The sequence below is a fragment of the Pimephales promelas genome, chromosome 14, assembly GCF_988280905.1.
Source record: "Pimephales promelas chromosome 14, fPimPro1.hap1.1, whole genome shotgun sequence".
Taxonomy (NCBI): domain Eukaryota; kingdom Metazoa; phylum Chordata; class Actinopteri; order Cypriniformes; family Leuciscidae; genus Pimephales; species Pimephales promelas.
In genome coordinates, this window is record NC_142782.1 from 29100450 (window position 1) to 29127595 (window position 27146).

Sequence of the window (27146 nt, forward strand, 5' to 3'; positions counted from 1 at the left end):
TTTTGACATCTAAGAGGTCATCATATTAGAAGAATTTCCTGTACCTTTCAGAACTGAAAACATCCTTGTTAGTACGTTCTGTACGTCCTTTTATTGACACCAGCCTCAGCAAACGACTCGTTTGTCAAAGTGGGGAACTATGACGTCAAAGAGGATAAAACCCCACCCCCGCAGAAGAAGAGCAACGCCTACTTCAACACGGCCGGTTTTCCCCCGCCCACCGATTCGCGCATTACACGCATAGCTAAATAACATAGATGCCTACCTCGTGATGACAAACCGGATCGAGCTACCGAGCAATACAAAATATTGTGCAGTGCCTGGTTGTGGAAGAAGACAGTCGCTGCATAAGCTTCCTCTGGATTCCAATAGGACTGCATGGATCAACTTTTTGTTTTTAATGACGTTCCAGCTGATGAGGTAAAACATTGTCCATCTATTCGCTTCATTTCACTGAGGATTGTTTTGTAAACAAGATTGGATTTGTAGAACGATTAAGAGATGAGAACGGTGCTGTGCCGTCTATATTGGATCTGACAGGAATTGTGCAACACACAGACTTCTGGGTCGAACATGTATGGGCGAATCATTCCGGTTGCCATTTGACAACATCAGACGTTTTCAAAACAATTTCCCCCAAGTGCATCGACGGGTGAGTTGAAACTCATTATAATATGCAAAACTGTTATCCACTCACAGCAGTGGGCGTTTACTTCTAAGTCTTCAGTGCGAGCGTTTTTCAGGTAGACTCAAAACTAGGGTAGAAAATAGCCCATTACTTATTCATTTTGATGTTTTTGAATGCAAAAACCAAGCGAACGTCATAAGTTGACCTCAGACAACAGTATAATAAAATTTAAAAAGCCAGTTCATGACCCCTTTAAATTTCACCTTTAGCGCACTTTCATTATGTACTCTATAGATCTTTTTGACAATTTTCTTGGTAAAAGTTGAATGCCAAAGTTCAAATGCTGTGTACTGGCATCCCATCCAATGTAAAAGAAAAGAAAAACGAAGAAAAAAAAAACTGCTATCATATTGATGGATCTCATCCTCCCTTTGCCTTACAATTTAGTCTTGTCTAGTCTAGTCTTCACAGATCAGCTCCAGGATTATGTGAGATCTATGTGCGTTTTCATACATCTGATGTAAGGTGATAGAGAACAGCGTTGCGTCCACATCCGGTAATAGTTGTCTTGGTCTGTAGGTGAATTCACAGATGATTCAGGGAGACAAAAATAAAGGATGGAATAAATAGGGTAGATCTTTCACAAAACAGCCATCGCCCATTCGATGGAGTGATGCAATGTGTCTACGGGCTGGTGGAATGAATCTAAGCAGGGAAAGAGATGGATATCAAACCAACGTGGTCCCCGCTGACTTGTTTGGCACTATGAAAATATTGGCAATTTTCACTGGGTCTTTATCTGTGATTTATCTGTGAGTATAGCCCTCCAGAGGCTTTGAATAAAACATGGCCTTGCTCAGCATCCACAAAGCGTTCCATTAACCGCCATTCGGATTGTTTTAGACTGACTACTTATCTTGTGCCGTGGACCAACCACGTGACGCTTGCTGGCCATGCACGGATGGCCTTGAATTTTATGGGGAGATGCGAGGTAAAATTGAAAATTCCTCTGATCTTCTTCTCGCCTGTCCTTGCCCTTCTGCATTATGTTCTATTTCTCTCTCTCTCTCTCTCTCTCTATCTTTCTTCTTCCCTGTGTGGAAACGAGATGCTATCACAGCTTTCGGCTTCGCCTTTAAACACCGTAATTCATTATAAATGTTATCAATCCAAGTGTTTTCCTCTTGGAAAGGAAAAAGGATCATCGCCACCACGATCATCACTGACACTGGTAATGTTTCTCCAAGCGTGCAAACATTGCATATTTTCACAGTGCTTCCCAACCTTGTTTATCTTAATCAACACCAGACCATTAACCTGGATGCCAGCCCCAACCATGCCCACAACATTTTTTGGTCGAGAAGTTCGGTCTGGACTCGATCCATTGAGGAGTGATTATGATCAGTAAAAAAATGGTCGGGGCCAATCAAATTGCCAGGGCGGGCTTTACACGATGATGGACAGATGATCTACAGTTATGTAATCATCACGTCACCAAAGAGCTCTTGGTTTGAACTGGTTTACCACAAAGATGACTGCAGCTGGAGAATTGAGATGGATAGATTACGGTATCGCGTCTGTTTTGGAAGAAAACGACAGCGCATTAATTTTAAAAGACGAACCGAGAACTGCAATCAAGGCATTTGTCGATCGTCAAGATGTGTTTGCCATCCTTCCTAATGGATTCGGCAAAAGTTTAATTTATCTGCTGACTCTGAGCAGATAAAGGTCACTAAGAAGATGGGATGCAATGAAAACCCAATTATTGTGGTTTCTCCTTTGGTCGCACTCATGGAAGACCAAGTAAAAGAAGCAACCCAAATGGGCATCACGGCGATACAACTCATGTCAAAGCCATCGCTGCATCAAACAATGGTGACGCTTTATTATACTACTCGCACGCCATACCCATACTGATAGTCACTTAACCCCTTATAAGCGGTGTATTTCTTTAAATAAATGATTAGATGCTACACTGTAAAAAATATTGTTGGTTTAACTTAAAAAAGTAAATAGCCTGGTTGCCTTAAATTTTTAAGTTCATTGAAATGGAAAAAGTGAGTTAATTCAATGAAGGAGAATGATTTAATCATCAGAAACTCAAAATCATACGTTATCTGAACGAAATAAATTATTTAAGTTGATTTGACAAAAGAAAAAATGTTGTGATTACTAATCATGAAAAGATTTTTTTTATTTTACAGTGTACTCATCAATTTGTATTTAAATTATCATTAAAAACATAATTAACACATCATTTTGGCTCCCGGTCTCTTTTCTCTGACGACTCAGATGAACACGCTTCTTCAGCCTGGTCTCTTTCGTCGTCTCTCCATTTATTAAAATCAGTCAAGTCGCGCTCCAACCGCGTTATTAACATGGGATAGGTCCGACAAAATGCGAGCAGATTTGTTTGCTTTATTGTCGAGATCTAATTCTCATTCGTGAATATATTTCGAATATATAATATAATATGTATTTTTTCGAATATAATATTTATTATATTTTTTCGAGAACTCATTCGTATATATATTTCACTATTTTCACTATTGTCTATTTCTTTCAAAAATGTTTTTCGAGTTTGCAAGTACTCCGCGAATCCTTAAATTCTTTTTGCAACACCGGCAAAGGACGTTAACACTCATTTTTCTTTTAAATACTTTTACTAGAGTGCGTGCAGTATGAGTAAATTTGGAAATATGAAATTTTTTTTGGAAAAAAATGGCTACTGTTCATCACACTAGTCTACTCTAATGATTTACCAGGAATTTTGTTTTGAAACTTTTGTTTTGTAAAAAATATGGAACATAGTCACACTTGTGGTGTTCCCGGTCAAAAATGACCGGCCTATAAAAAATAGCTTATAAATCACTCATTATACCATATTTTCACCCAATCTTGGATTCAATCTTTTTGTCAACTTGTTCTCTTTCAATTAGGACTGGTTTTATATTTCTGTTTGCATCTGATTAATCGTGGGCCTCGTTTGTCTGAGAGTAGGCATCTCATTTTTTGAGTAAAAAATAAATAATTTATAAGTAAATTTGGAAATATGAAAGTTTTTTTCAACCCTCATTCTGACCGTCTCTTATAAATGATCTGTTTTTTAAGGTGCGGCTCCTTTAAGACTTGTCAGTAAGTGGCCTCTATTATGATCGGCTAACGTAATTGCATAAGAAACAGTATCAACTGCCACTCGCAATTTCACCCAAGTAATTTACAGACAGAGCATTATGAAATTGTTTACTTAAGGTTTGTGATGCAGCTTCTGTTAGATCCAATACATCTGTCCAAGTGTCCTTGCAAACTCTCCATTACACTTTGCCTCATTTACAAAACAACCTGCTGTTAAATGCTCATAACATACATATAGGCTAATTGTGTAATGATCCAAAACGGCATTAAAATTAAACCATCCGTTTATTCCTGACGCTGATATCCTTCTGAAATCTCTACAGAATTGAACAGACGAGCTGTTTAAACAGGATGTATCAAAGCGAATCTTCCATTTACCCTTCGACTTCTTCTCAAGTCTCAAGTATGTCGTAAACTAAATGCTGTGTATTTTTGGAGTTTGATTAAATTAATGCTTTGTTTATAATGAGGAGCAGGTTTTAAAGGGGTGATTGATTATGATTTCACTTTTTTAACTTTAGTTAGAGTGTAATGTTGCTGTTTGAGCATAAACATCTGCAAAGTCACGACGCTCAAAGTTCAAAGCAAAGGGAGACATTTTCTTGTAAAGAAAGACTAGAAATGGGGAGAGTGGTGAAGTGGTCGAAAGTGGATAAGCTAAAAATGTTTTCGACCTCGTTTACACCTATATTTAGCTTTGTCCACTTGTGATCCGATCGACCCAAATGCATCTTAATACCAGATGTAAACAAGGCCTGTGTGATGTGCGTAACTTGTACAATACCGAACAAAACGGCGCATTAAAAAATAATACATCTTCTCTTTTAATTTGGCCGAAAATTATTCATGATTTTTTAAAGGTTGTGTCTGGACAAGGATTGTGTTTATTAAGACAGATGCAGTGCAGAGCTTTACTGATCTCAGAGATGGTGCATTAAAAAAATAAAAAAATAAATAGCAATGCTCCATTGAATGCTTCAGATTCCTAATGGGAGCTATTTTTCAAAGAGCATTATTTTTCTAGTCTCTGTAACCTTCAGGATGCTCTGCATATTTTTCTGTCTCACGGCATCCATTCATTTAGCCAAACCTGACACAGTAATGAACTGTAATATGTGTTTTGCGAAGCGTTTCAGAGGAATAGACAGGCGGGGAGCTGTAGACATGAAACCAGGTCAGCAGCACACAGATAGAAGGCTGATGTCCCTGATAAGATTTCAGATGATGACAACGCAAAGCCTCTATGATGCTATCAGTGAAAGCACTCAAGATAATTTCACAGTGCTAACTGAACGGCCATTAAAACCCCATAACTTTATAGATGAATGAGGGGGAACAGACCTGGACTTCTTATCTTATTAATACAGATATACAGCATTCGCCACAATGAGGAACTAGAAGATAAAAAAAATATTCTGTTACCATTTACTCACTCTCATATCATTCCAAAACTATAGGACTTTCTTTCTACTGTTTAACAATAAAGAAAAAAATGTTAATATCATGCTGGTTACTCATTTCCATGCATGGATAAGGAAGCAAAAGCATAATAAAAAGTAGTCCACATGACTAGCGCTCTAAATTCCAAGTAGTCTAAAAACCAATCAATGTCTTTTAAAGCATGGTAAACAGACCAAAAAAGTATACTTTGACTTTAATTTGTGAACAAGTTATTCGAGTTTAATCAATGAATTAATCAGTTGATCTCAATCATAAAACTTGTCTGAAAGATTTGTTCACGAATCAGATCGTTCAACTCACTGACTTAATTAACTGGTTCTTGAGTTATCAGTGAATAATACAAGTTACTGAATTGAGCTCAATAATGACACTATTATCTTTCTACAGCATCATTAATGTTCTTGTTTATTACTGTAAAGCTGCTTTGAAACGATTTCTATTGCATAAATCACTATTTCCCTTATGTATATAAGAGTAAGATGGCTGTAATGTGGTCTGCGCCACAGTTTCCCAACATAGTAATTAAGTTTTTACCTTAGCCACAGATGAAATGTTATTTGTTGTGTCAGACCCCACATGAATAAAGGATGTGAATCACGCTAGATCCGATGACACTCATGTTCAACCTATTTTTTTGTCAGTGCCAGTTCAAACATGTTCTGTTGGCACATTTTAAATTAGAATAAATTAATTTTAAAGTCATGATGCTGCAGTTACTTGTACCCTTTCTCCTGCCGTTGAGCTCTTCTGCTCACGCTGGATTCACAGGTTCAGGCCCGAAGCAATGTCCTTATGAAACAATATGCATAAAGAGGGATGTTTTTGGTGGTATTTACATCATTGTGAGCCATTTATAGTACTATTATCTTTGAATTTCTAAAGCTATTTTTACACTGTATTGAAGTTGCATCTCTTAAACTAAAGATGTATTGTTTACACATTTTTTTCTTTTTTTTTTCTTTTTGCATGTTAAATAGTTCATCATTTACTCTAACGATTCATTGATTCATGTGAGAAAAGCTAAGTGACTTTGCTTAAGAGCGAGTCATTGAATCATTCATTCAACAAATGATTCATTCATAAAAGATCCATCAGCTTGACGACAATATTGATAATTCCGCTTAATGCTTTAAGTTATATATATAACTTAAAGCATTAAGCGGAATTATCAATATTGCATTGCTGTCCTCGTGTATATATATATATATATATATATATATATATATATATATATGAAGAGTTCAGATGCAAAAGCCTCTAAATCCCATTTGAAATTTTCTTCTTTAATGATGATTTTTTATCAAACTTGTATATTTAAGTTCAGTAATTTCACTTAAATGGCAATGATAATTACCTATTAATTGTTATTTAAGTGAAATTAATGAAATGAAATATACAAGTTTGATAAAAATCATCATTAAAGAAGAAAATTTCAAACGGCATTTAGAGGCTTTTGCATCTGAACTCTTCATATATATATATATTAGGGGTGTAACGGTACACAAAAATCACGGTTCGGTACGTACCTCGGTTTTAAAGTCACGGTTCGGTACGTTTTCGATACAGCAAAAAGAAAGAAATGTCAGAGAAATTTCCTATTTGTTTAAAGAAAAAATATTTTTAAATAAGTGTGAGTTTTTCTAGATCTTGAAACTTTCAGGTTTATAAATGGGGGTCATCTTTGAAGGATGAACAAATAATGTTTTGGTCATCACACACTCACACAGGTACAAAAGTTGTCACTGGGGCTGTACCTTTTCAAAAGGTAAACTTTTGTCCATTTCATGAGCTAATAAGTACATTTAGGTGTTAATATGTACATTTTGGGTGTTAATATGTACATTTCAAGTGTTAATATGTACATTTAAGTGTTAATATGTACATTTTAGGTGCTAATATGTCCATTTCAGGAGGTAATATGTCAATATTATGAGCTAATATGTCCATTTTAGGTCGTAATATGTACATTTGAGGTACTAATATGTACATTTTAAGTGTTAATATGTACATTTAAGGTGCTAATATGTCAATTTCATGAGCTAATTATGTCCTTTTCAGGTGGTAATATGTCCATTTTAGGTGCTAATATGTACCACTAAGGTACCAATATGCAGCCTTTGGGTACAAAAGTGTACCTTTTGAAAAGGTACAGACCCAGTGACAGCTTTTGTACCTTTTTTTCTGAGAGTGCATTAAAAATAACATTTAAATATATATATTTATTTATATAATATTTGAATTTTGAAGTGCTAGAAAAAGATGTGTGAAGTACTTGAAAGCATTTCACCATTCCAGCCAAACTGGTTCCAGTTAGTGTTACTATATTAAATCCATGGTGAATGTTGCTGGTCTGTGGACGAAAGTATTACTAGTTCATTCACGGCACAATGTTTCTCCTGGTTTCCATGACAGCGCTGTTTAATCTAATAGAGATCTACGGTAAATAACGGAGAAATGTGTATGCATCTCACTAGATCTCGCAGCGATGTTATTACCTCAGTGGCGAATTCAAATGTTTTCTTTACCGGATCTCTTAGCGCTGTGTAGTAACAGTGTTGCTTGATGGAGATCGGCTCGCGCTGCACAGATGTTGCTGGTCCGAACTGATAAACGATCCGTGAAGCACATAACGAGGAGCGCAGTTTCGTTCTGCTTTCATTACGCTTGCCAATTTGATGTTGCGCAACGTTGTGTTGGCCGCGTCAGCACGAATTTTGCCGGCAGGAAAAATTATCCAAGCAACCGTTCGGTTTGTATGCGTACCGAACCGGAAGCCTCGAACCGAAACGGTTCAATACGAATACATGTACCGTTACACCCCTAATATATATACGCCTTTGTTATTGTAAGAGGATAGCAATGCCTGGTGGCGAAAAATCCTACATATTGTACCTTTAAGTTACTCAGTCTCTTACTTCCAGTAAGAAGTTAGTTACTTCTTATATTAAATTCTTGTTTAATTTATTGTTGCACACAATGAATTAAAGAAAAATAAATTAAAAACAAATGTTCCGATTTTATTTAAGGGATTGAGATTTTAAGCAACACTTAACCAGAATAACAAAGGTTTTGTGCTTTTGCTGTAATGAGAAATCAACTAAATGAAATGCACAATGGTGTACTGCATTAGCAGCAGTCATAGATAATTACCCTTCTTTATAGTATCTCAGAGCTCATCGCTGTCTTTAATTGGATTGGTCAGGAACGTGTGAAGGGCCAGTGATATAAAGGCAGGTCTGCCTGTTCTGAAGTGTTGAGCAAGTTTCCAGAAACACTGTGTTTGTTTGAATCTCTGGTGGGAGGTCTCCATATGTTCTTTTTAATTGCACCGTAACAACTGCATTGATGTGAGGTGTACCTACAGATGTGTTTTCAATAGCATACAAACAGCTGCTCTGCCCTAGGTTTTACACCTCGCCCATTTTACCTCAGCTGTTTCCAAAGCACCGTGCTCCTGTGCCTTATTGAGGCTCGAATTTAAAGCCCCGATCTGGCGTCTGACAGCGGAGGGTTCGTTGCATATTCCGCCAGAATCCCTCTGGACGATCCTGGAGGCGACAAGAGACACTTTTTTCGTTCTGAATATGTAAACAAGCCTTGCATCAGGTGTAATTAAATCCCTTTCCTTGATTTGCATATAATTGAGCTCAAGGCCCAGAAATGGATTTCACCGAGACAGCTTGCAGTGAGCGATTCTTGTGCAGACGGGCTTTAGAAAATTAGCAAAATCGATACCAGTGTGGTCGACAGCGCCCACCTGTAAACAGCAGCTTTTATGCGGCACACTGGGAAGGGACGGGCATGTTAGGTGCGATGATTCATCCTGCAGAGAACTGAAGATGTGCTGGATGCTGTGTCACTTTACTGGCAGGTGTTCAAAGCCCCGTGCATCGTGACCTCGGGGCGCAATCGAATGTGCGAGTTTCTGTGTTTATACGTGCGATCGTGAGAGTGGAAACCCCTGTACTGAGCTCAAATCTCTCTCCTTCATTTCTTGAATGTCTCGCTTTTGTCTGACAGGGCGTGGGGGAACAGCCATGCGAGACGCATCTCATAGAATGGTTGCAGGGAGCAGCAGAGCCCTCATAGAAACACAGATGGAGCAGCTTGATTAAAAATTAATAGCAGAGGACTGTTGCACGGGGAGAAAATGAGCGCAGCTCTTGGCCTGTCAGAAAGAAATCTGTCCTCCGCTGGCACGGCTCAGCACGAGCCTCCGATTTCACCACTGCCTCACCTCCTCAAGTTCCTCAGTTTAGCTCTAATTGAAACATGAATGGGGCCTCCTTCAAAGAGGCGGCAGAAGAATCGAAACGTGAAATGAGTTCAGTGGTGACGCAACAAGTCATTTTACTGTTTACATGCAATACGTGTCATGAAATTACCAGAAATTTGATATAGTTTTTTTATATTCTGTTGCAAATTAGCTTTAGCTGCAAGCACTATACGTATGTTGAATGGCTGTTGTCACAGTTTTGTCTATGTTTATTGTATCTGTCCCTATAAACACTAAGACATTAATTGTTTTGGATTGGAATTTGAAGTAGAACAAAAATGACTTGAAATTCTGAGAAATTCATGTAACTGTCATTTTTTGACTGAAACAACAAAGTTTGTCAAGATAAACTTGGAATGTTAGTTTTGCAAGTTTTTACAAAAGTCTAAAAAGCCTTGAAATTTGAAGATTTATAGGACCTAGATAGATAGATAGATAGATAGATAGATAGATAGATAGATAGATAGATAGATAGATAGATAGATAGATAGATAGATAGATAGATAGATAGATAGATAGATAGATAGATAGATAGATAGATAGATAGATAGATAGATTAATTCATTGATTGATTCATTGATTCTCCTTCTGTCTAACATCTTTTATGTTTTATGGAAAAAATGAAAGTCATAAAAGTTTAAAACAACATATGGGCGAATGAATGACAGAATTCTCATTTTTGGTTGAACTAACCCTTTAATACCTACTATTTAAATTAGTCATTCAGCCCCGACATGAAGCCTTTCAAAGTTAAACGGTACTTCAAAGTAGCTTTCACAGAACGATTGATTAATTACTACCTTTTACACCTTAGCACTTCATAGTGATTCAGTTTTATATATCTCCAAGAAATTATTGTTACTTGGGTTGATTGAGTCTCTTGAGATTTAATTAAAGTCCTGAATTTAATTATGTAAATTCAGAGGAAATCCACAGTTTAAACATAACTACGGTACTTAGATTTCAAAGATTTCTGTTTGATGTCAGAGCATGTTAAATTGTATGCCTGGAGATATGTAAATGTTCATTTCCAATAGCCAAAAGACATTCTCCCAAATTTGACTCCTTAGAGTGGAAAATATGAAGCTGTGTTTTAAAGACAATATACAGAACGAACAGAACTCTTGACAAGTGCATCTTTTCAGCTTATGCTTAATTATTCAATCTCATTTTGTAATCATTCTAACCTCCATTGTGGGGGTCTGTGAGGAAAGAAGGTGAAAAGAGAAAGAGGGGGTCTTTTTTAGCGCAAGAAAACATCTAACATGTTACAACAGTTTAAAAAAAGATGTCATGTCAAGGTTGAGGGGTTTTTGTTTGATTTTGTTATGTGGACTCCACTGTGGAACGAGCTCCTCCCCGCAGGGCTTTCAGGCGGCAGTTTCGGGGGTAATCAATGCTTCCCAAAAACAGATCAAACTGTCTTTGAGTCAACAACACTGAAAGCTATATGAAAGTCACCCTGATACGTTATTGCCTCCATATCCAACTCCTCCTACATGTGATTTACAGCTGTCATTCTCAATATGTTTTGCTTGGCGACTCAACTCAGTGCCAAAACACACAATGCTGTTGACTATTCCTGCTAATGGTGCTGCAGAACAAGTATGGGCTTGCTACTGCTAATAGGTACACAGACACCCTGCTGTGAGCAAGTAACCAGCCGTGATGCCATAAGATTGGTAAAAATCAATCAAAACCCACAGCCAATCAGAACAGTGTGTGGGCGGGCTCTCAGAGAGTAATATTGACGGCAATCCCAAGAAAATGGATAGTCTACATAATCAAATTCACAAATATTACACCATTTAAACATTATTTAAATACATAGGCTACTGAGTTACTAAAGCAATCTTTGCCAAATAATACACTTGTTTGTTCACTGTTTGAACGTTCTTGTTTCCATTTGTTTACTTTCAAGATGTGAGGTGAATTATCCATTGTTGCTTGCAACTACAAAGCTACATTACATGCTTTTAACATTAAATAAAGCACATAAACTGTACACTCTTAGAAAAAATGGTTCATTGGGGTTCTATATATGAAGCAGAGGGTTCTTTACTCATCTCCAAAGAACCTTTTATGCTAAAAAAGGTTCTATAATGACTAGAAAGAACCCTTTTGGCACAAGGCTATTAATCATTCATATATTACATTATTCTGCAACCTTTTGTAGTTGTAATTAAATTATTATTTATTAAACTGGAACTTAATATCACATTTTAATCATGCTGATTTTTGGAGGAGAAAAACTGAAATGCACTACATGAAATGATATAAATATATACATTGTCTAACCCCCATATCTTGAATTTTGTGATCATTCGCATGAATTCATAAATACATTTTAGGGTCTTGATGTTTGTCAATAATATGAAATATTTAATCCGGAAAGAACAAAACAAATGATAATGAATGAACCCAAAAGGTTCCATGTAGAAGGGTTCTTATTATTGAACCCTTAAAAAGGGTTCTGTATAGAACCTTTTAGGGGTTCCAAATACATAGCTCTGATATGTAGAACCTTTTCTTCTAAGAGTGTACCTGAGATTATCATTGCCACACCTTTTGTTTGTTGTTCCAGTGCGATGTCGCAGAAAAATAGAAACCGTTTCTGAAATAGGATCGTTGCATGTCGTCGTCGCGGATGGTTTGGAGAAAAACTCTGATTAACATGGAAAAGATACCTTTTATCGTGTCGCGGCGTCGCGTCTGCATAATCAAACATACTTAAATCCTGTAGCACATATAGGCAGGTGGAGCTGGGGGAGGTGGAGGGTTTCAGAGGTTTTTGTATACTGCATGATTAGCCTAGCAAACACTGAATCACACTATTTAAATGTTGATCAGCAATCTCATTGGCTGCTGGATCAGCAGAGGCAAATCAGCTTGTTCCGTGCGATAATAATGTGATTGCTCGCAGATTGCATGTAAAGGACCTTTGTATGAAAAAAAAAAAAAAACGGTTTAATTTTGCTTTAACCCTCTAGGCACCACGGTCGAGTTTACTCGACAAGATGCACTAAATAAAACGGCCGATTTGGCAGAATCCACTGGATGGCAGACAAGTCATACTTCATCCCCATTTAAACGTGACTTTTCATGAAAATTCTATAATCCAAAATATTCAAATTAGATGGGAAATGTAATCCCTACATAAACTTTGGGTCATCCTTAATATTTCTCTAATTTACAGAAAGTATCTATCTTTTTTTCACTTTTAAGATATAGCCTTTTGAAATTAAGATGTCAAAATCGAACGTTTTAGGAAAAAAACTCCTAAAGTTTTAGGTTAATAGATACTGCCATGAAAAGACTAAAACACGGCAACTAAAACAATGTAAGCTTGTTGACTATACTAATCAAAGTATAGTTAGGTTCAGATCATATCGTCCAAAACAATAGGAAGATGGGTCTCATATGAGGTTATCTGGAGCCGTTTGAAACCCCGACCAGTTAAAGATTATCATACGCACATTAGTTTTTAGATGAAGAGCAGCACAGCCAGCCCTCTGTGTTTAGCACGCCTGTTCTGATGTATCGCACCTCTGTGTAACATTTCTGGGTCCCTGGGTTGAGACAGAAATGACCTTCGAGTGCAAATGGCCTATCCATTTAGTCAGCGCAGAGACCATTAGAAGGGTGTTGGTGTTTAATAGAGCCTGATGTTGCGCTCGGCTGCTGCTGGAACGGTACCACACCAGTCCCCCTCCATTCAAAGCCATCATAACCATCTCTGTTATTATGCCAATATCATTTGAACAAATGTTAGTCTATTCTGAAGGACTGCGGGGAGGCTGATAGACTGCTGCTTCTCACCCGGGCTATCTTCTAACTTTAGGTTCAAAGTGTGGGGAGCATTTCAGCTGCAAAGGGGTGAACAATAGACTTAATAAACTTAAACAAAACTAACTAAAAATATGTTGACGTTGATGTACTAAAATTATTAAAACTAAAAATACTAAAAATAAAGCCAAATCAAAAGCTAATAAAAAATGCTAAAATGACAAAACTGAAAAAAGAAGACTAATTCAAATATATATATATATATATATATATATATATATTAACTTGGATTAGCATGCACTAATTAATCCCAATAAGTTTTAGTATTTTGACAACTTTTCTTTCATGAATCTCTCTTACTTTTCAACCCCTCTCTTCAAACGACTTTGATACATAACGGCCACTTTTCATTATCCAATAATTATCTGATTAATAAAATAAAGTCCCACCCTATTTTGAAAAAAAATTTAAATAAATTTAAAATTTTCCCTCTGCAACTAACTAAAAATATGTTGAAGTTGAAGTATTAAAATTACTAAAAATACTTAAAATAAAGCAAAATAAAAAGCTAATAAAAAATGCTAAAATTACAAAAATGACAAACTGAAAAACAAGACTAATTCATATATATATAACTTGGATTAGCATGAACTAATTAATCCCAATAAGTTTTAGTATTCTGACAGCTTTTCTTTCATGAATCTCTCTTACTTTTCAACCCCTCTCTTCAAACGACTTTGATACATAACGGCCACTTTTCATTATCCAATAATTATCTGATTAATAAAATAAAGTCCCACCCTATTTTTTTCTCTCACTGAATATCTTGTTTTACGGTGAAATTTGCCAGTTTACGCAAAGAAGCGGGTTGTGAATGGCTTCACGTTGACTTAAAAACAATACCTCTGTGTCAGTGCTAATGTTAAGATATTTTCATAACCCGAAGCTCTTTTATTGTAGATATCTAATGACTGTTGAACATCTGTTAGGCACAGTGTGATGCTTTTTAAGCAACACATTCTGTTTAGCAAATTAAGGCCGCATGCAGCTAAAGTTTATTCACCTAACACCTTACTCTAACATGCTCTCCGGTCCACAACAGCTGAAGACCAGCAGCAAAACTCTGCTGTATTGATTTTCTGTCCTGGGGGGGCGGGGGGAACTCGCACATGCCGTGAATGGGCTACAAAGGGAATTCATTTGTAGGCAAGCACATTAGTTTCCTGTCAAGCACCTCTCCTCCTCAGTGTGAAAACTGGGTGGAATATTAAGAGCAGAACTTACTAAAATCTGGGTTTCCCGTTGAGATATTGATCCCAGGAAGTATGCCAGAGTCCTTCAAGCCAGTCTTAGCTAAGAATGAGAAGTTAAGTCTCTAGCAGACCCTCTGAGGAAGAAGATGTGCATTTTGTGCTTTCTGATTCACAATGTTGCATCTCTTACTATAGAACTTTGCTATGAATGTTGCAATGGAATCCTAAAGTTCACTGCTATAGTTCTTTTAATGTTAGAGTGAGAAGTTTGAAAACAAATAACTCAGTCACAGGGGTTAGCCTGTAGGAATGACAATCTCAATGTCAATTCGCTAATGGTTTCACTATATCAAGACTTTAAATATATATATATACATATATATATAAGAAGAGTTCAAATGCAAAAGATGCAAAAAAGTGCCATTTGAAATTTTCTTCTAGAATGATCATTTTTTTTCAAGCTTGTATATTTAAGTTCAGTAATTTCACTTAAATGGCAAGTAATAGGTAATCTTCATTGCCATTTAAGTGAAATTACTGAACTTAAATATACAAGATTGAAAAAAAATTATCATTCTAGAAGTTTCAAATGGCACAGTGTCCCTGTTTGTGTGTGTGTTAAGAATGAGCGCTCGTGAGCGGGCACGTGACTTACACACATAACCTGATTTATACGAGGTTGAAATGGCCATGTGACAAAGCGGGCATAAGATGGACACGAGCGCGATATTTTTTGAGAAAATTAAAAAGGCTTTTAAGTGCGCCTTATAATTCGGAAAATACGGGTACTACTGTCACTTTTTAACACCAGATTTTCTCTCAAATGTTTGCTTTCACTTTAGACATAGACAATTCTGTTTATGTTAACATTGTGTTTATTTAACAGTATTAGCATAATAAGACTCGAAAGATAACTTAGTCCACTATTCAGGTGCTGTTTGACAGGCTTCTAGTGCCTGTGAACGTCGGGGGTATGCCGCGCGCTCAGGAAAGCGCACGTTAGAACAGAGCATGAATTAAATATTTAATCGGCAAGGCATTATGCAAATAATGAACTTTTGTGAATTGCAGTGTCCCGTACCTATCCATTCAACACGATACTACGATATTTCTTCAAAAGCAGATCATGGAGACATTTACTATTCGTGATATTGCACACCCCTAGAGTAAACCATTTAACGACTAGTCGACTAGTCGTCGACTGTCAAGCACAACTAGTCGACTAGCAAAAATCAGTAGTTGTGAAAGCTCTAATATACAGTATATATATAACCACTGTTTCTTTAACTTTGAACTTGCGATATAAGCTTCACTACGGTGTCTCTAGGAACATTTAGTGCCTTTGCTAGCTTTTTGTATCATATTCCTTGTTTGTGAAGGGTGATGATATCTTGTCTCAACTTTTTGAACCATTATTTTGACTTAGCCATATTTGCAGTCAAACATGATATGCCAGAAACCTAGCCAGTTCAGATATTTCATGTGTTCTAGCTCAAGCACACCTGGTGCAACTAATGAAGCCCTTGATTAGTTGTATCAGATGGGCTTGAGACAACAACTTGTGCTTTTTTTTCAGGGGGTTGAATAATTTTGAGACCGCAGAAGGGGAAACCACTTGAAACATTTGTTGTGTTGAGCCATTTCAATTACTTTTGTTTGATTTCCTCATTGTAAACAGCTGAAAGTCTGTAAAATTTGCCAGTAAACCTGATTTGCAATGGGGGTTGAATAAATTCGATTACAACTGTGTATAAATATATATATACACACACACACATTTCTGTCCCACTAGCAGTCCCAAATAGATTGCCCAAAATGTATTTTATTTATAATAAAAAACTACATGATTTGAGGTATCAATTATGTTTGTTGCACAAGCTGGTCACCCAAACACTCTTTATATTCAAATAAATCTCATCGGCACATTTTTTCATGAACTTAATCTAAATCTCTTTTTCAGGCATGAAACGAATCCACGCACTTACCATTCAAGCCAACTACGAGCTGAGGATTGACCTGGAGGACTTTGAGAACAGTACCTCCTTTGCGCAGTACGGCTCTTTTGGAGTGGGTTTGTTCTCTGTTGACCCAGACGAGGATGGCTACCCACTGAGCATCGCGGACTACTCCGGCACTGCAGGTACGATTCACACTATTCTGCCTTTGACTGAGAGTTCCTGTGCTTACCTGCAGTGTGGAGCCAAAAACTATTAGATTTATTGAGAAGGAAGAGGTCTCCCAGAAAGCCAGAGGTCATAGTGTCCTGCTTTCAAAGCTCTGTATTCTTAAGACATCCTGCACAACAGCAATTCAGTTGTGGACCTGCACTGATGCCTGGAGCCAAAGTTCATGTCAGGTTTAATAGGGAGCCTCAGGTAAATGCTGGTAAAAGTTCTTCGGCTGATATGTAGTCTTACCTAGACACACTTGTGACAGATTATCTGGCCATGAACATCCGCTTTAGACCATGACAGACAATTTAACTGACATGGAAGGTGTCAGAAATGATATTTGTTCTATGTTTCTGCTTTTCCATGTAGGGTCATTAATCAGAAATACCAGCAGTCTTTGCAAATGTTTGCACAGAAAAACATAGCAAAAAATGAATAAAGAAATTAGCATAAAATTATGTGTTTATGAACTGTTCGCCCCGAAAATAATATTTATTGATAATTTCACCAGCAGAGAACAGTGAATGTAATTTAAAATGCTGTACACACACTGAATGAAGAAACAAACTACATAATCTACAAATAAAATTATGGTAAGTAAGCTTACCATATATATATATATATATATATATAGTACATTTACTTTTAAAACATACATAAATACATTAGTATTTAGGCCAGTATAGGTAAAAATAATGCAAACAATAAATCCATTTTTACCATATTTAATGTATTCAGTGTAACTTGTACTGTATGTTTTTGTTGTGCTGGCTGGTGTAGCCATATGACTTCTGATGAGGTTCCTTTGCTTTATCCATGCAGTCGTCAATCGTCATCAGCAGAAAAATACCTCTCTAAAAACTTCCACAAAGAAAACCGTTCCTAGCAAGCGTATAGTGCGGCTGACTTCAGTCACCCGGATGATCCTGTGTTATCTTTTTTTAGCAGTTGTTATCGGGGAATAACATACTGCTGGATGGCGCAATTGACCAAATCAAGCATTCCACAAAGCCGTGTAATAAATAAATAAACATATATAATGCTTCTATGTTTAAAACAAGCCCACATAAGCAAGGACAGGAAATCCAAACGTAGTGGTCTGAATTGCACCCTGCAAAACAAAAAAATTCAGCCTAGAATAGAATCTATCATGAAAATCACAAGACTAATTTAAAGTTTCCTGCCCTGTTGTCAGTGGCGTTCAGATATATTGCTGTGGCACGCAAAGCAACAGAGGCCACGGGTTATCGTCTGTGCCGAGGCAAAATGATGAGCAATTCTCAATGCTTCACCTGCGCTGTCGCCCGGGCCTCTTTTTAACGTTAATTGGGTCCCGCACTCTATTATTCTCAGGTGTTTTTCCCTGAGCACTGCCCTCCACGCAGGGGCCGGACGCGGGCGTGACCTTCGCAGTGTGCCGGAAAGGGCAGGGATAATGAAGCCGTAGAACACATCTATGGCATTCCAATAGAGCAGGCACTCGGCTTATTGTGGGAGACGTAAACAAACACTCCTATTAACATAAATCAAGAGGAGAATACCGCATCCACGCATCTAATTAGCAAGGCTGTCTTAAACATCCCCCGCTGGAGGAGTCGTGTCGCATTGATTCCCAATCTTATCAATTACGTCTTGTTTGGACTCTTACGCCGCTATCTCGATTAAAATGCATGCACGGTTGTTTAAAGCATTAGTGTGTACATGAATGATAGTTTGGACTGACCGCAAGCATTAAATCACATTTTGATTTTTTTCCGTCTGAGGTGTGCCTGCTCAAGTAAGAAACTTATTTTTGAATAAAATGCTGAGAGAGATCAACACAGATCGAATGTTTTAGCACAATGAAATCAAACAGCCATTTTTTTTAAGAGTAAGCAGCAGTGTGGAACAAAACAAAAGCTAAAAAACAACACCTAAATACACAACTTCACAGATACAAAATGAGGTTTCTGGAGGGCAACATTGTGAGATGTCCTTGACACTTTTAATAATGGTTTGTCAAACTCAAACACATAGCAAGTCCCTCCTCAGAGTTCAACCTTCCCAGAAATTCAAAAGGGAAAATTCTGACACAAGGTCAATGGGGAAAAAGGCACATTGCGGCCATAAAATCAAACGTGAAAACAATTGAATGCGGCAGGCAGCTCAAAATTTAAAAGCAGGATTTTAATTTATTCTCACTTTATCACAAAGTATCCTTTTCTCTGATATTAATGATGAACTAGAAAAACTTTTTGATCATCTCTGTGGGACGGATACCTCGAATCTCATTATTTCATTATTTATTCATTTTTAATTAATCATTACTATTGGTCACCATGTGGAAGCTTGTTTCTGCCATGGAATAAAAATTGTAAAAGACAAGGGAATAGACTTTTTATCTCGCAATCCTGACTTTTTTTTCTAACACTTGCGAGTTTACATCTCGCAATCCTGACTTTTTTTTCTAACACTTGCGAGTTTTTTACATCTCGCAATTCTGACTTTTTTTCTAATTCTTGCAAGTTTACATCTCGCAATTCTGACTTTTTTTTCTAACACTTGCGAGTACATCTCGCAATTCTGACTTTTTTTAACACTTGCGAGTTTACATCTCGCAATTCTGACTTTTTCTCTAACACTTGCGAGTTTACATCTCGCAATTCTGACTTTTTTACTCTTGCAAGTTTACATCTCGCAATTCTGACTTTTTTTTATAACACTTGCGAGTTACATCGCGCAATTCTGACTTTTTTTCGAACACTTGTGAGTTACATCTCGCAATTCTGACTTTTTTTTCGAACACTTGCGAGTTTACATCTCGCAATTCTGACTTTTTTTTCTAACACTTGCGAGTTTACATCTCGCAATTCTGACTTTTTTTTATAACACTTGCGAGTTTACATCTCGCAATTCTGACTTTTTTTTCGAACACTTGCGAGTTTACATCTCGCAATTCTGACTTTTTTTCTATAACACTTGCGGGTTCACATCTCGCAATTCTGACTTTTTTTTCTAACACTTGCGAGTTCACATCTCGCAATTCTGACTTTTTCTTTCTAACACTTGTGAGTTTACATCTCGCAATTCTGACTTTTTTTTCTAACACTTGCGAGTTCACATCTCGCAATTCTGACTTTTTTTTCTAACACTTGCGAGTTCACATCTCGCAATTCTGACTTTTTTTTCTAACACTTGCGAGTTCACATCTCGCAATTCTGACTTTTTTTTATAACACTTGCGAGTTTACATCTCGCAATTCTGACTTTTTTTTCGAACAGTTGCGAGTTACATCTCGCAATTCTGACTTTTTTTCTATAACACTTGCGGGTTCACATCTCGCAATTCTGACTTTTTTTTCGAACACTTGCGGGTTCACATCTCGCAATTCTGACTTTTTTTTCGAACACTTGCGGGTTCACATCTCGCAATTCTGACTTTTTTTTATAACACTTGCGAGTTTACATCTCGCAATTCTGACTTTTTTTTCTAACACTTGCGAGTTCACATCTCGCAATTCTGACTTTTTTTCGAACACTTGCGAGTTTACATCTCGCAATTCTGAATTTTTTTCTATAACACTTGCGGGTTAGCATCTCGCAATTCTGACTTTTTTTTCTAACACTTGCGGGTTCACATCTCGCAATTCTGACTTTTTTTTTCGAACACTTGCGAGTTTACATCTCGCAATTATGAATTTTTTTATAACACTTGCGAGTTTACATCTCGCAATTCTGACTTTTTTTGTTTACATCTCGCAATTCTGACTTTTTTTTCGAACACTTGCGAGTTTACATCTCGCAATTCTAACTTTTTTTTCGAACACTTGCGAGTTTACATCTCGCAATTCTGACTTTTTTTATAACACTTGCGAGTTCACATCTCGCAATTCTGACTTTTTTTTCGAACACTTGCGAGTTCACATCTCGCAATTCTGACTTTTTCTTTCTAACACTTGGGAGTTTACATCTCGCAATTCTAACTTTTTTTTCGAACACTTGCGAGTTTACATCTCGCAATTCTGACTTTTTTTATAACACTTGCGAGTTCACATCTCGCAATTCTGACTTTTTTTTCGAACACTTGCGAGTTCACATCTCGCAATTCTGACTTTTTCTTTCTAACACTTGGGAGTTTACATCTCGCAATTCTGACTTTTTTTTCGAACACTTGCGAGTTCACATCTCGCAATTCTGACTTTTTCTTTCTAACACTTGGGAGTTTACATCTCGCAATTCTGACTTTTTTTCGAACACTTGCGGGTTCACATCTCGCAATTCTGACTTTTTTTTCGAACACTTGCGGGTTCACATCTCGCAATTCTGACTTTTTTTTATAACACTTGCGAGTTTACATCTCGCAATTCTGACTTTTTTTTCTAACACTTGCGAGTTCACATCTCGCAATTCTGACTTTTTCTTTCTAACACTTGTGAGTTTACATCTCGCAATTCTGACTTTTTTTCGAACACTTGCGAGTTTACATCTCGCAATTCTGAATTTTTTTCTATAACACTTGCGGGTTAGCATCTCGCAATTCTGACTTTTTTTTCTAACACTTGCGGGTTCACATCTCGCAATTCTGACTTTTTTTTTCGAACACTTGCGAGTTTACATCTCGCAATTATGAATTTTTTTTCTAACACTTGCGAGTTTACATCTGGCAATTCTGACTTTTTCTTTCTAACACTTGTGAGTTTACATCTGGCAATTCTGACTTTTTCTTTCTAACACTTGTGAGTTTACATCTCGCAATTCTGACTTTTTTTTATAACACTTGCGAGTTTACATCTCGCAATTCTGACTTTTTTTTCTAACACTTGCGAGTTGACATCTCGCAATTCTGACTTTTTCTTTCTAACACTTGGGAGTTTACATCTCGCAATTCTGACTTTTTTTTCGAACACTTGCGAGTTTACATCTCGCAATTCTAACTTTTTTTTCGAACACTTGCGAGTTTACATCTCGCAATTCTGACTTTTTTTATAACACTTGCGAGTTTACATCTCGCAATTCTGACTTTTTTTGTTTACATCTCGCAATTCTGACTTTTTTTTCGAACACTTGCGAGTTTACATCTCGCAATTCTAACTTTTTTTTCGAACACTTGCGAGTTTACATCTCGCAATTCTGACTTTTTTTATAACACTTGCGAGTTCACATCTCGCAATTCTGACTTTTTTTTCGAACACTTGCGAGTTCACATCTCGCAATTCTGACTTTTTCTTTCTAACACTTGGGAGTTTACATCTCGCAATTCTAACTTTTTTTTCGAACACTTGCGAGTTTACATCTCGCAATTCTGACTTTTTTTATAACACTTGCGAGTTCACATCTCGCAATTCTGACTTTTTTTTCGAACACTTGCGAGTTCACATCTCGCAATTCTGACTTTTTCTTTCTAACACTTGGGAGTTTACATCTCGCAATTCTGACTTTTTTTTCGAACACTTGCGAGTTCACATCTCGCAATTCTGACTTTTTCTTTCTAACACTTGGGAGTTTACATCTCGCAATTCTAACTTTTTTTTCGAACACTTGCGAGTTTACATCTCGCAATTCTGACTTTTTTTATAACACTTGCGAGTTCACATCTCGCAATTCTGACTTTTTTTTCGAACACTTGCGAGTTTACATCTCGCAATTCTGACTTTTTTTTCTAACACTTGGGAGTTTACATCTCGCAATTCTGACTTTTTTTTCTAACACTTGCGAGTTCACATCTCGCAATTCTGACTTTTTCTTTCTAACACTTGGGAGTTTACATCTCGCAATTCTGACTTTTTTTTCTAACACTTGGGAGTTTACATCTCGCAATTCTGACTTTTTTTCTAACACTTGCGAGTTCACATCTCGCAATTCTGACTTTTTCTTTCTAACACTTGGGAGTTTACATCTCGCAATTCTGACTTTTTTTTCAAACACTTGGGAGTTTACATCTCGCAATTCTGACTTTTTTTTCGAACACTTGCGAGTTCACATCTCGCAATTCTGACTTTTTTTTCTAACACTTGCGAGTTCACATCTCGCAATTCTGACTTTTTTTTCTAACACTTGCGAGTTCACATCTCGCAATTCTGACTTTTTTTTCTAACACTTGCGAGTTCACATCTGGCAATTCTGACTTTTTCTTTCTAACACTTGCGAGTTCACATCTCGCAATTCTGACTTTTTTTTCGAACACTTGCGAGTTCACATCTCGCAATTCTGACTTTTTTTTCGAACACTTGCGAGTTCACATCTCGCAATTCTGACTTTTTCTTTCTAACACTTGGGAGTTTACATCTCGCAATTCTGACTTTTTTTCGAACACTTGCGAGTTTACATCTCGCAATTCTGACTTTTTTTTCGAACACTTGCGAGTTCACATCTCGCAATTCTGACTTTTTCTTTCTAACACTTGGGAGTTTACATCTCGCAATTCTGACTTTTTTTTTCGAACACTTGCGAGTTTACATCTCGCAATTCTGACTTTTTTTCTAACACTTGCGAGTTTACATCTCGCAATTCTGACTTTTTTTTCTAACACTTGCGGGTTCACATCTCGCAATTCTGACTTTTTTTTCTAACACTTGTGAGTTTACATCTCGCAATTCTGACTTTTTTTTCGAACACTTGCGAGTTTACATCTCGCAATTCTGACTTTTTTTTCGAACACTTGCGGGTTCACATCTCGCAATTCTGACTTTTTTTCTAACACTTGTGAGTTTACATCTCGCAATTCTGACTTTTTTTTCGAACACTTGCGAGTTTACATCTCGCAATTCTGACTTTTTTTTCGAACACTTGCGAGTTTACATCTCGCAATTCTGACTTTTTTTATAACACTTGCGAGTTTACATCTCGCAATTCTGACTTTTTTTTCTAACACTTGCGAGTTCACATCTCGCAATTCTGACTTTTTTTTCTAACACTTGTGAGTTCACATCTCGCAATTCTGACTTTTTTTATAACACTTGCGAGTTTACATCTCGCAATTCTGACTTTTTTTATAACACTTGCGAGTTTACATCTCGCAATTCTGACTTTTTTTATAACACTTGCGAGTTTACATCTCGCAATTCTGACTTTTTTTATAACACTTGCGAGTTCACATCTCGCAATTCTGACTTTTTTTCTAACACTTGCGAGTTTACATCTCGCAATTCTGACTTTTTTTCTAACACTTGCGAGTTTACATCTCACAATTCTTTCTATAACACACATTTTATATCACAATTCTTGGAAAAAAATTGAGAGATGTAAACTTGAAATTGTGAGAAAAAGTAAAAATTGTGAGATAAAAAGTCCCAGTTTAAATTTTTTTTTTATTCCATGTTGGAAATAAGCTTCCATATCACGCTTTGTTTATCTGTGGGTTTTTCAATGAAGTGCCGAATGCAGCTTGGGCTGTCTCTGCTTGTTTGCAATGCAAAAGTAAAAAAAGAACTGGTTCTTTGAAAAAAGTACACCGTTTTCATTACTGAAGATTTCAGTAATGAATAAATAAAAAGTCACCTTTAAAGGAGCTGTATTTTAGAAATGTATTTCAAATAATCATAAAATGGCCCTGATATGTCACTAGACATTAAGATATTCATGTTCATTTCAAATACTTATATCACTGACAACAGTAGTCCGGCCAGGATATTGTCATTTAAAAAGTGAAGTTGCAGCCCTCAACTGATGTTAATGTTGTCATCTTGTGTTTTGGTCTGATGCTCCGCCCTCCACCGATCTACCAATCACGGAGTCTGTAGTATTACAGCATCCGGGTTGCCAGCTCAGCTGTAGTTGCCACAGCTGCTGGTACAAATGTGCCGGATAAAAAAATGTTGGATCCTGCAGCCCATCTGGCAACCTCGAATCGGGGGATAGACCGCTCTACAGTAATTTGAAAGTGATTGCAGGACTAGTTTTGGCCACAATCTTACATACGGCTCCTTTAATTATATATAAATATTTTTAAAAAGTGACTCATTATGAATCACTGAAACATTGATTCGATTTCTGTTGTCGAAGCAAAAAAAAAAAAAAAACAAGGGTTACGTATGCAATTGTCGGTACGTTGAACATGACCGTCTGAAAGGGAACTGGTGATATTGTGTTTAAAATATAAGTTATTCAATATTTCCTTAAAAGTTCTGAAAAGAAAAATTAAAAAAATCTTTTCAAGTTTGAAGGTTTATAGGCCTTACGGATGGATGGAATAACATGCACCCGTGAATTTATGCACTATAAGACCAAAAATTTAAATAGTAAATATAATTACTTGTAACGCCTTGAAAATGTGCCAAAATATGCGGCATGCAAAACCTCAGAGAATCTCATTCTTCCGAGCCATTAGTAAAAGTTACTTCTTCAGCAGACATCTAAAACTGTGCAGAGCAGCTGTCTGAGTGTTTTAGCGATTGTACGCTGATGCTGATGTACCGATTTGATATGACACTATTTCAATATGGCAGTGAATCCCTGTGGAGATTTTGATGAGCCATACCCCAGAATCCTCCGTTTTTCATAAATTACTGTGATGTTTTTTTTGCTACTGAGATAAAACACAACAAAAATCTTTTGGTGTAAAAGTGTTCCTCACACACCCCGTCTTTGCATGCGAGAATTTTCATATCATAACTGCTTGCATATCATTACACAAGCGTGGTGTCTCTTTAATGCTACTGTGTTTAATGAAAGGCCTTTACGATAGTGTAAAGAGCGCTCAGCCACAGCGGGGATCTCGGGAAAGAAATAATTACCTGAGATGAGTTTTTACACCCATGATGCCCTGATCTCGGTAAACACTTTGAGTACTAATACAGTGCCAACTTCAAAGCATGCTAATGACAGTTTTGCAAGTGCACAGAAATGTTTTCACTACCATTAGGGAGGCCAGAGTATGAAGCAAAATTGCATGTGAGCGTTTGATTATTTTGTAACAATGCTTGTCCAAGTAGAGGAGTGTATAATTTCTCTCTGATGTTGCAGTGTTTTTCGGCATTTATGCGATTATGTATTCATGCGCATACCTAATGACTCGTATCGCCCTCCTGAGTGGGTCTGTCTCAAGACATTTCAGAAAAGCCTGAGATGCACCTTCGTGCTGATACGCGCTACACACCCCCTCAAGTGCACAAATTGTGAGGTCTATTTTGCACAGAATCTGTAATTTACTGCAATGATTAATCATTTCATTTTAGCAAATTGCATTTTTTTTCCCAGCATTGTTTGTATGGTTGGGGATTCTTGAAATTGAACACTATGAATATTGCAACATTCTATTGGTGAAGATTTGCTCCTATACAGAGTAAAAGATGTCCAGTCAGCATCTTTTCCTAATTAAAATTGTTAGCTAGTTGCCAAAGCTATAGTTAGGCTGGTCTTTTTTAATGGTTTTCAAGTGGTTTTGGTCATTTTTCAGCAGATTAGACTGGTACCAGATTTAACTGGTTAACTGACCACAGCGTACCAGTGTTCAAATTGGCTGAACCATGGCCATTTAGACCAGCTTTTTGTTTTGACCACCAAATAGCTAGTTTGAGACCTGTCTTAAAAGGATAGCCCACCCCAAAATGAGAATTCTGGCATAATTTACTCACACTCATGTCATTCCAAACCAGCATGACATTTCTTTTTTTATCTGTGGAAGAAAATGTTGCTAACCAAACAGTTTCAGGTTCCCATCCCCTTCCATTATATGGATGTCAATTGGAACCGAAACAAAAAAAAAAAAAGACAATCATACAGGTTTGGAACGGCATGATGGTGCTGACAGTCTAAAATGGTAAAGTCTTAGCCGGTTTAAGCTAGCTGGATTCTCATCTTAGACCAGCTTGGAACAGCCATTATGACCATCTTTTAACCTTTTAAACCTGCTAAAACCATGTTTTTCTGCTGGTAATCTCCACAGCTGTTCACTGGGTCTCCTTTCACAGTCCAGATGCTGTCATTTTATACCCCTATCATTCTGCTGATTCGTTATCTGCTAGACCACAATGATGAATCTATGAGGCACCAGAAACAAGTTTATGATGTGTAACACACTTTACAATATGACATAACGCCATCAATTGGATCTCCTTTGTCCCAATAAAACGGCTATCACGATACATGTTTCAGCAGGGTAGAATTAGAGTCAGAGGAAGAGGACAGGAGAAGGGGTTTACTGCAAGGCTGGCAATAAAAAGCTGATCTTGTCAGCGTGGCCGGGCCCAGCGGAGCCGGGCGGCATGGAGGCAGGAAACTGGGATTAGATTAGCCTAGCTGCACACTGCAACATTACGTCCCTGAGACATATATCACAGAGCTTAATAAGGGCACATTAGCGGCAACGCGTTAAAACGCTCCCTCCTTTGGTTTCTGTCTCTCACCACATCACTAGCAGAGCCAGCAATCTCAATATGCAGATGTAAACATGCCAAGTTTATTGTGAAACGTGTGTCCAATTTATGTTTTACTACTCAAAATATGAGGCTATAAGCAGTT

At 37.1% G+C, this 27146-nt stretch overlaps 1 protein-coding gene across 2 annotated transcripts in view; it reads left to right on the forward strand.

The window, feature by feature from the left end:
• Positions 1 to 27146, forward strand: part of fibcd1a (fibrinogen C domain containing 1a) — a 137901-nt gene that overhangs the window by 105078 nt on the left and 5677 nt on the right. For both annotated transcript variants that reach the window (XM_089119801.1, XM_089119802.1), the window contains one exon: positions 16500 to 16679. In XM_089119801.1, coding sequence (XP_088975927.1) covers positions 16500 to 16679 — 180 coding nt within the window. The remainder of the gene's footprint in view (positions 1 to 16499; positions 16680 to 27146) is intronic.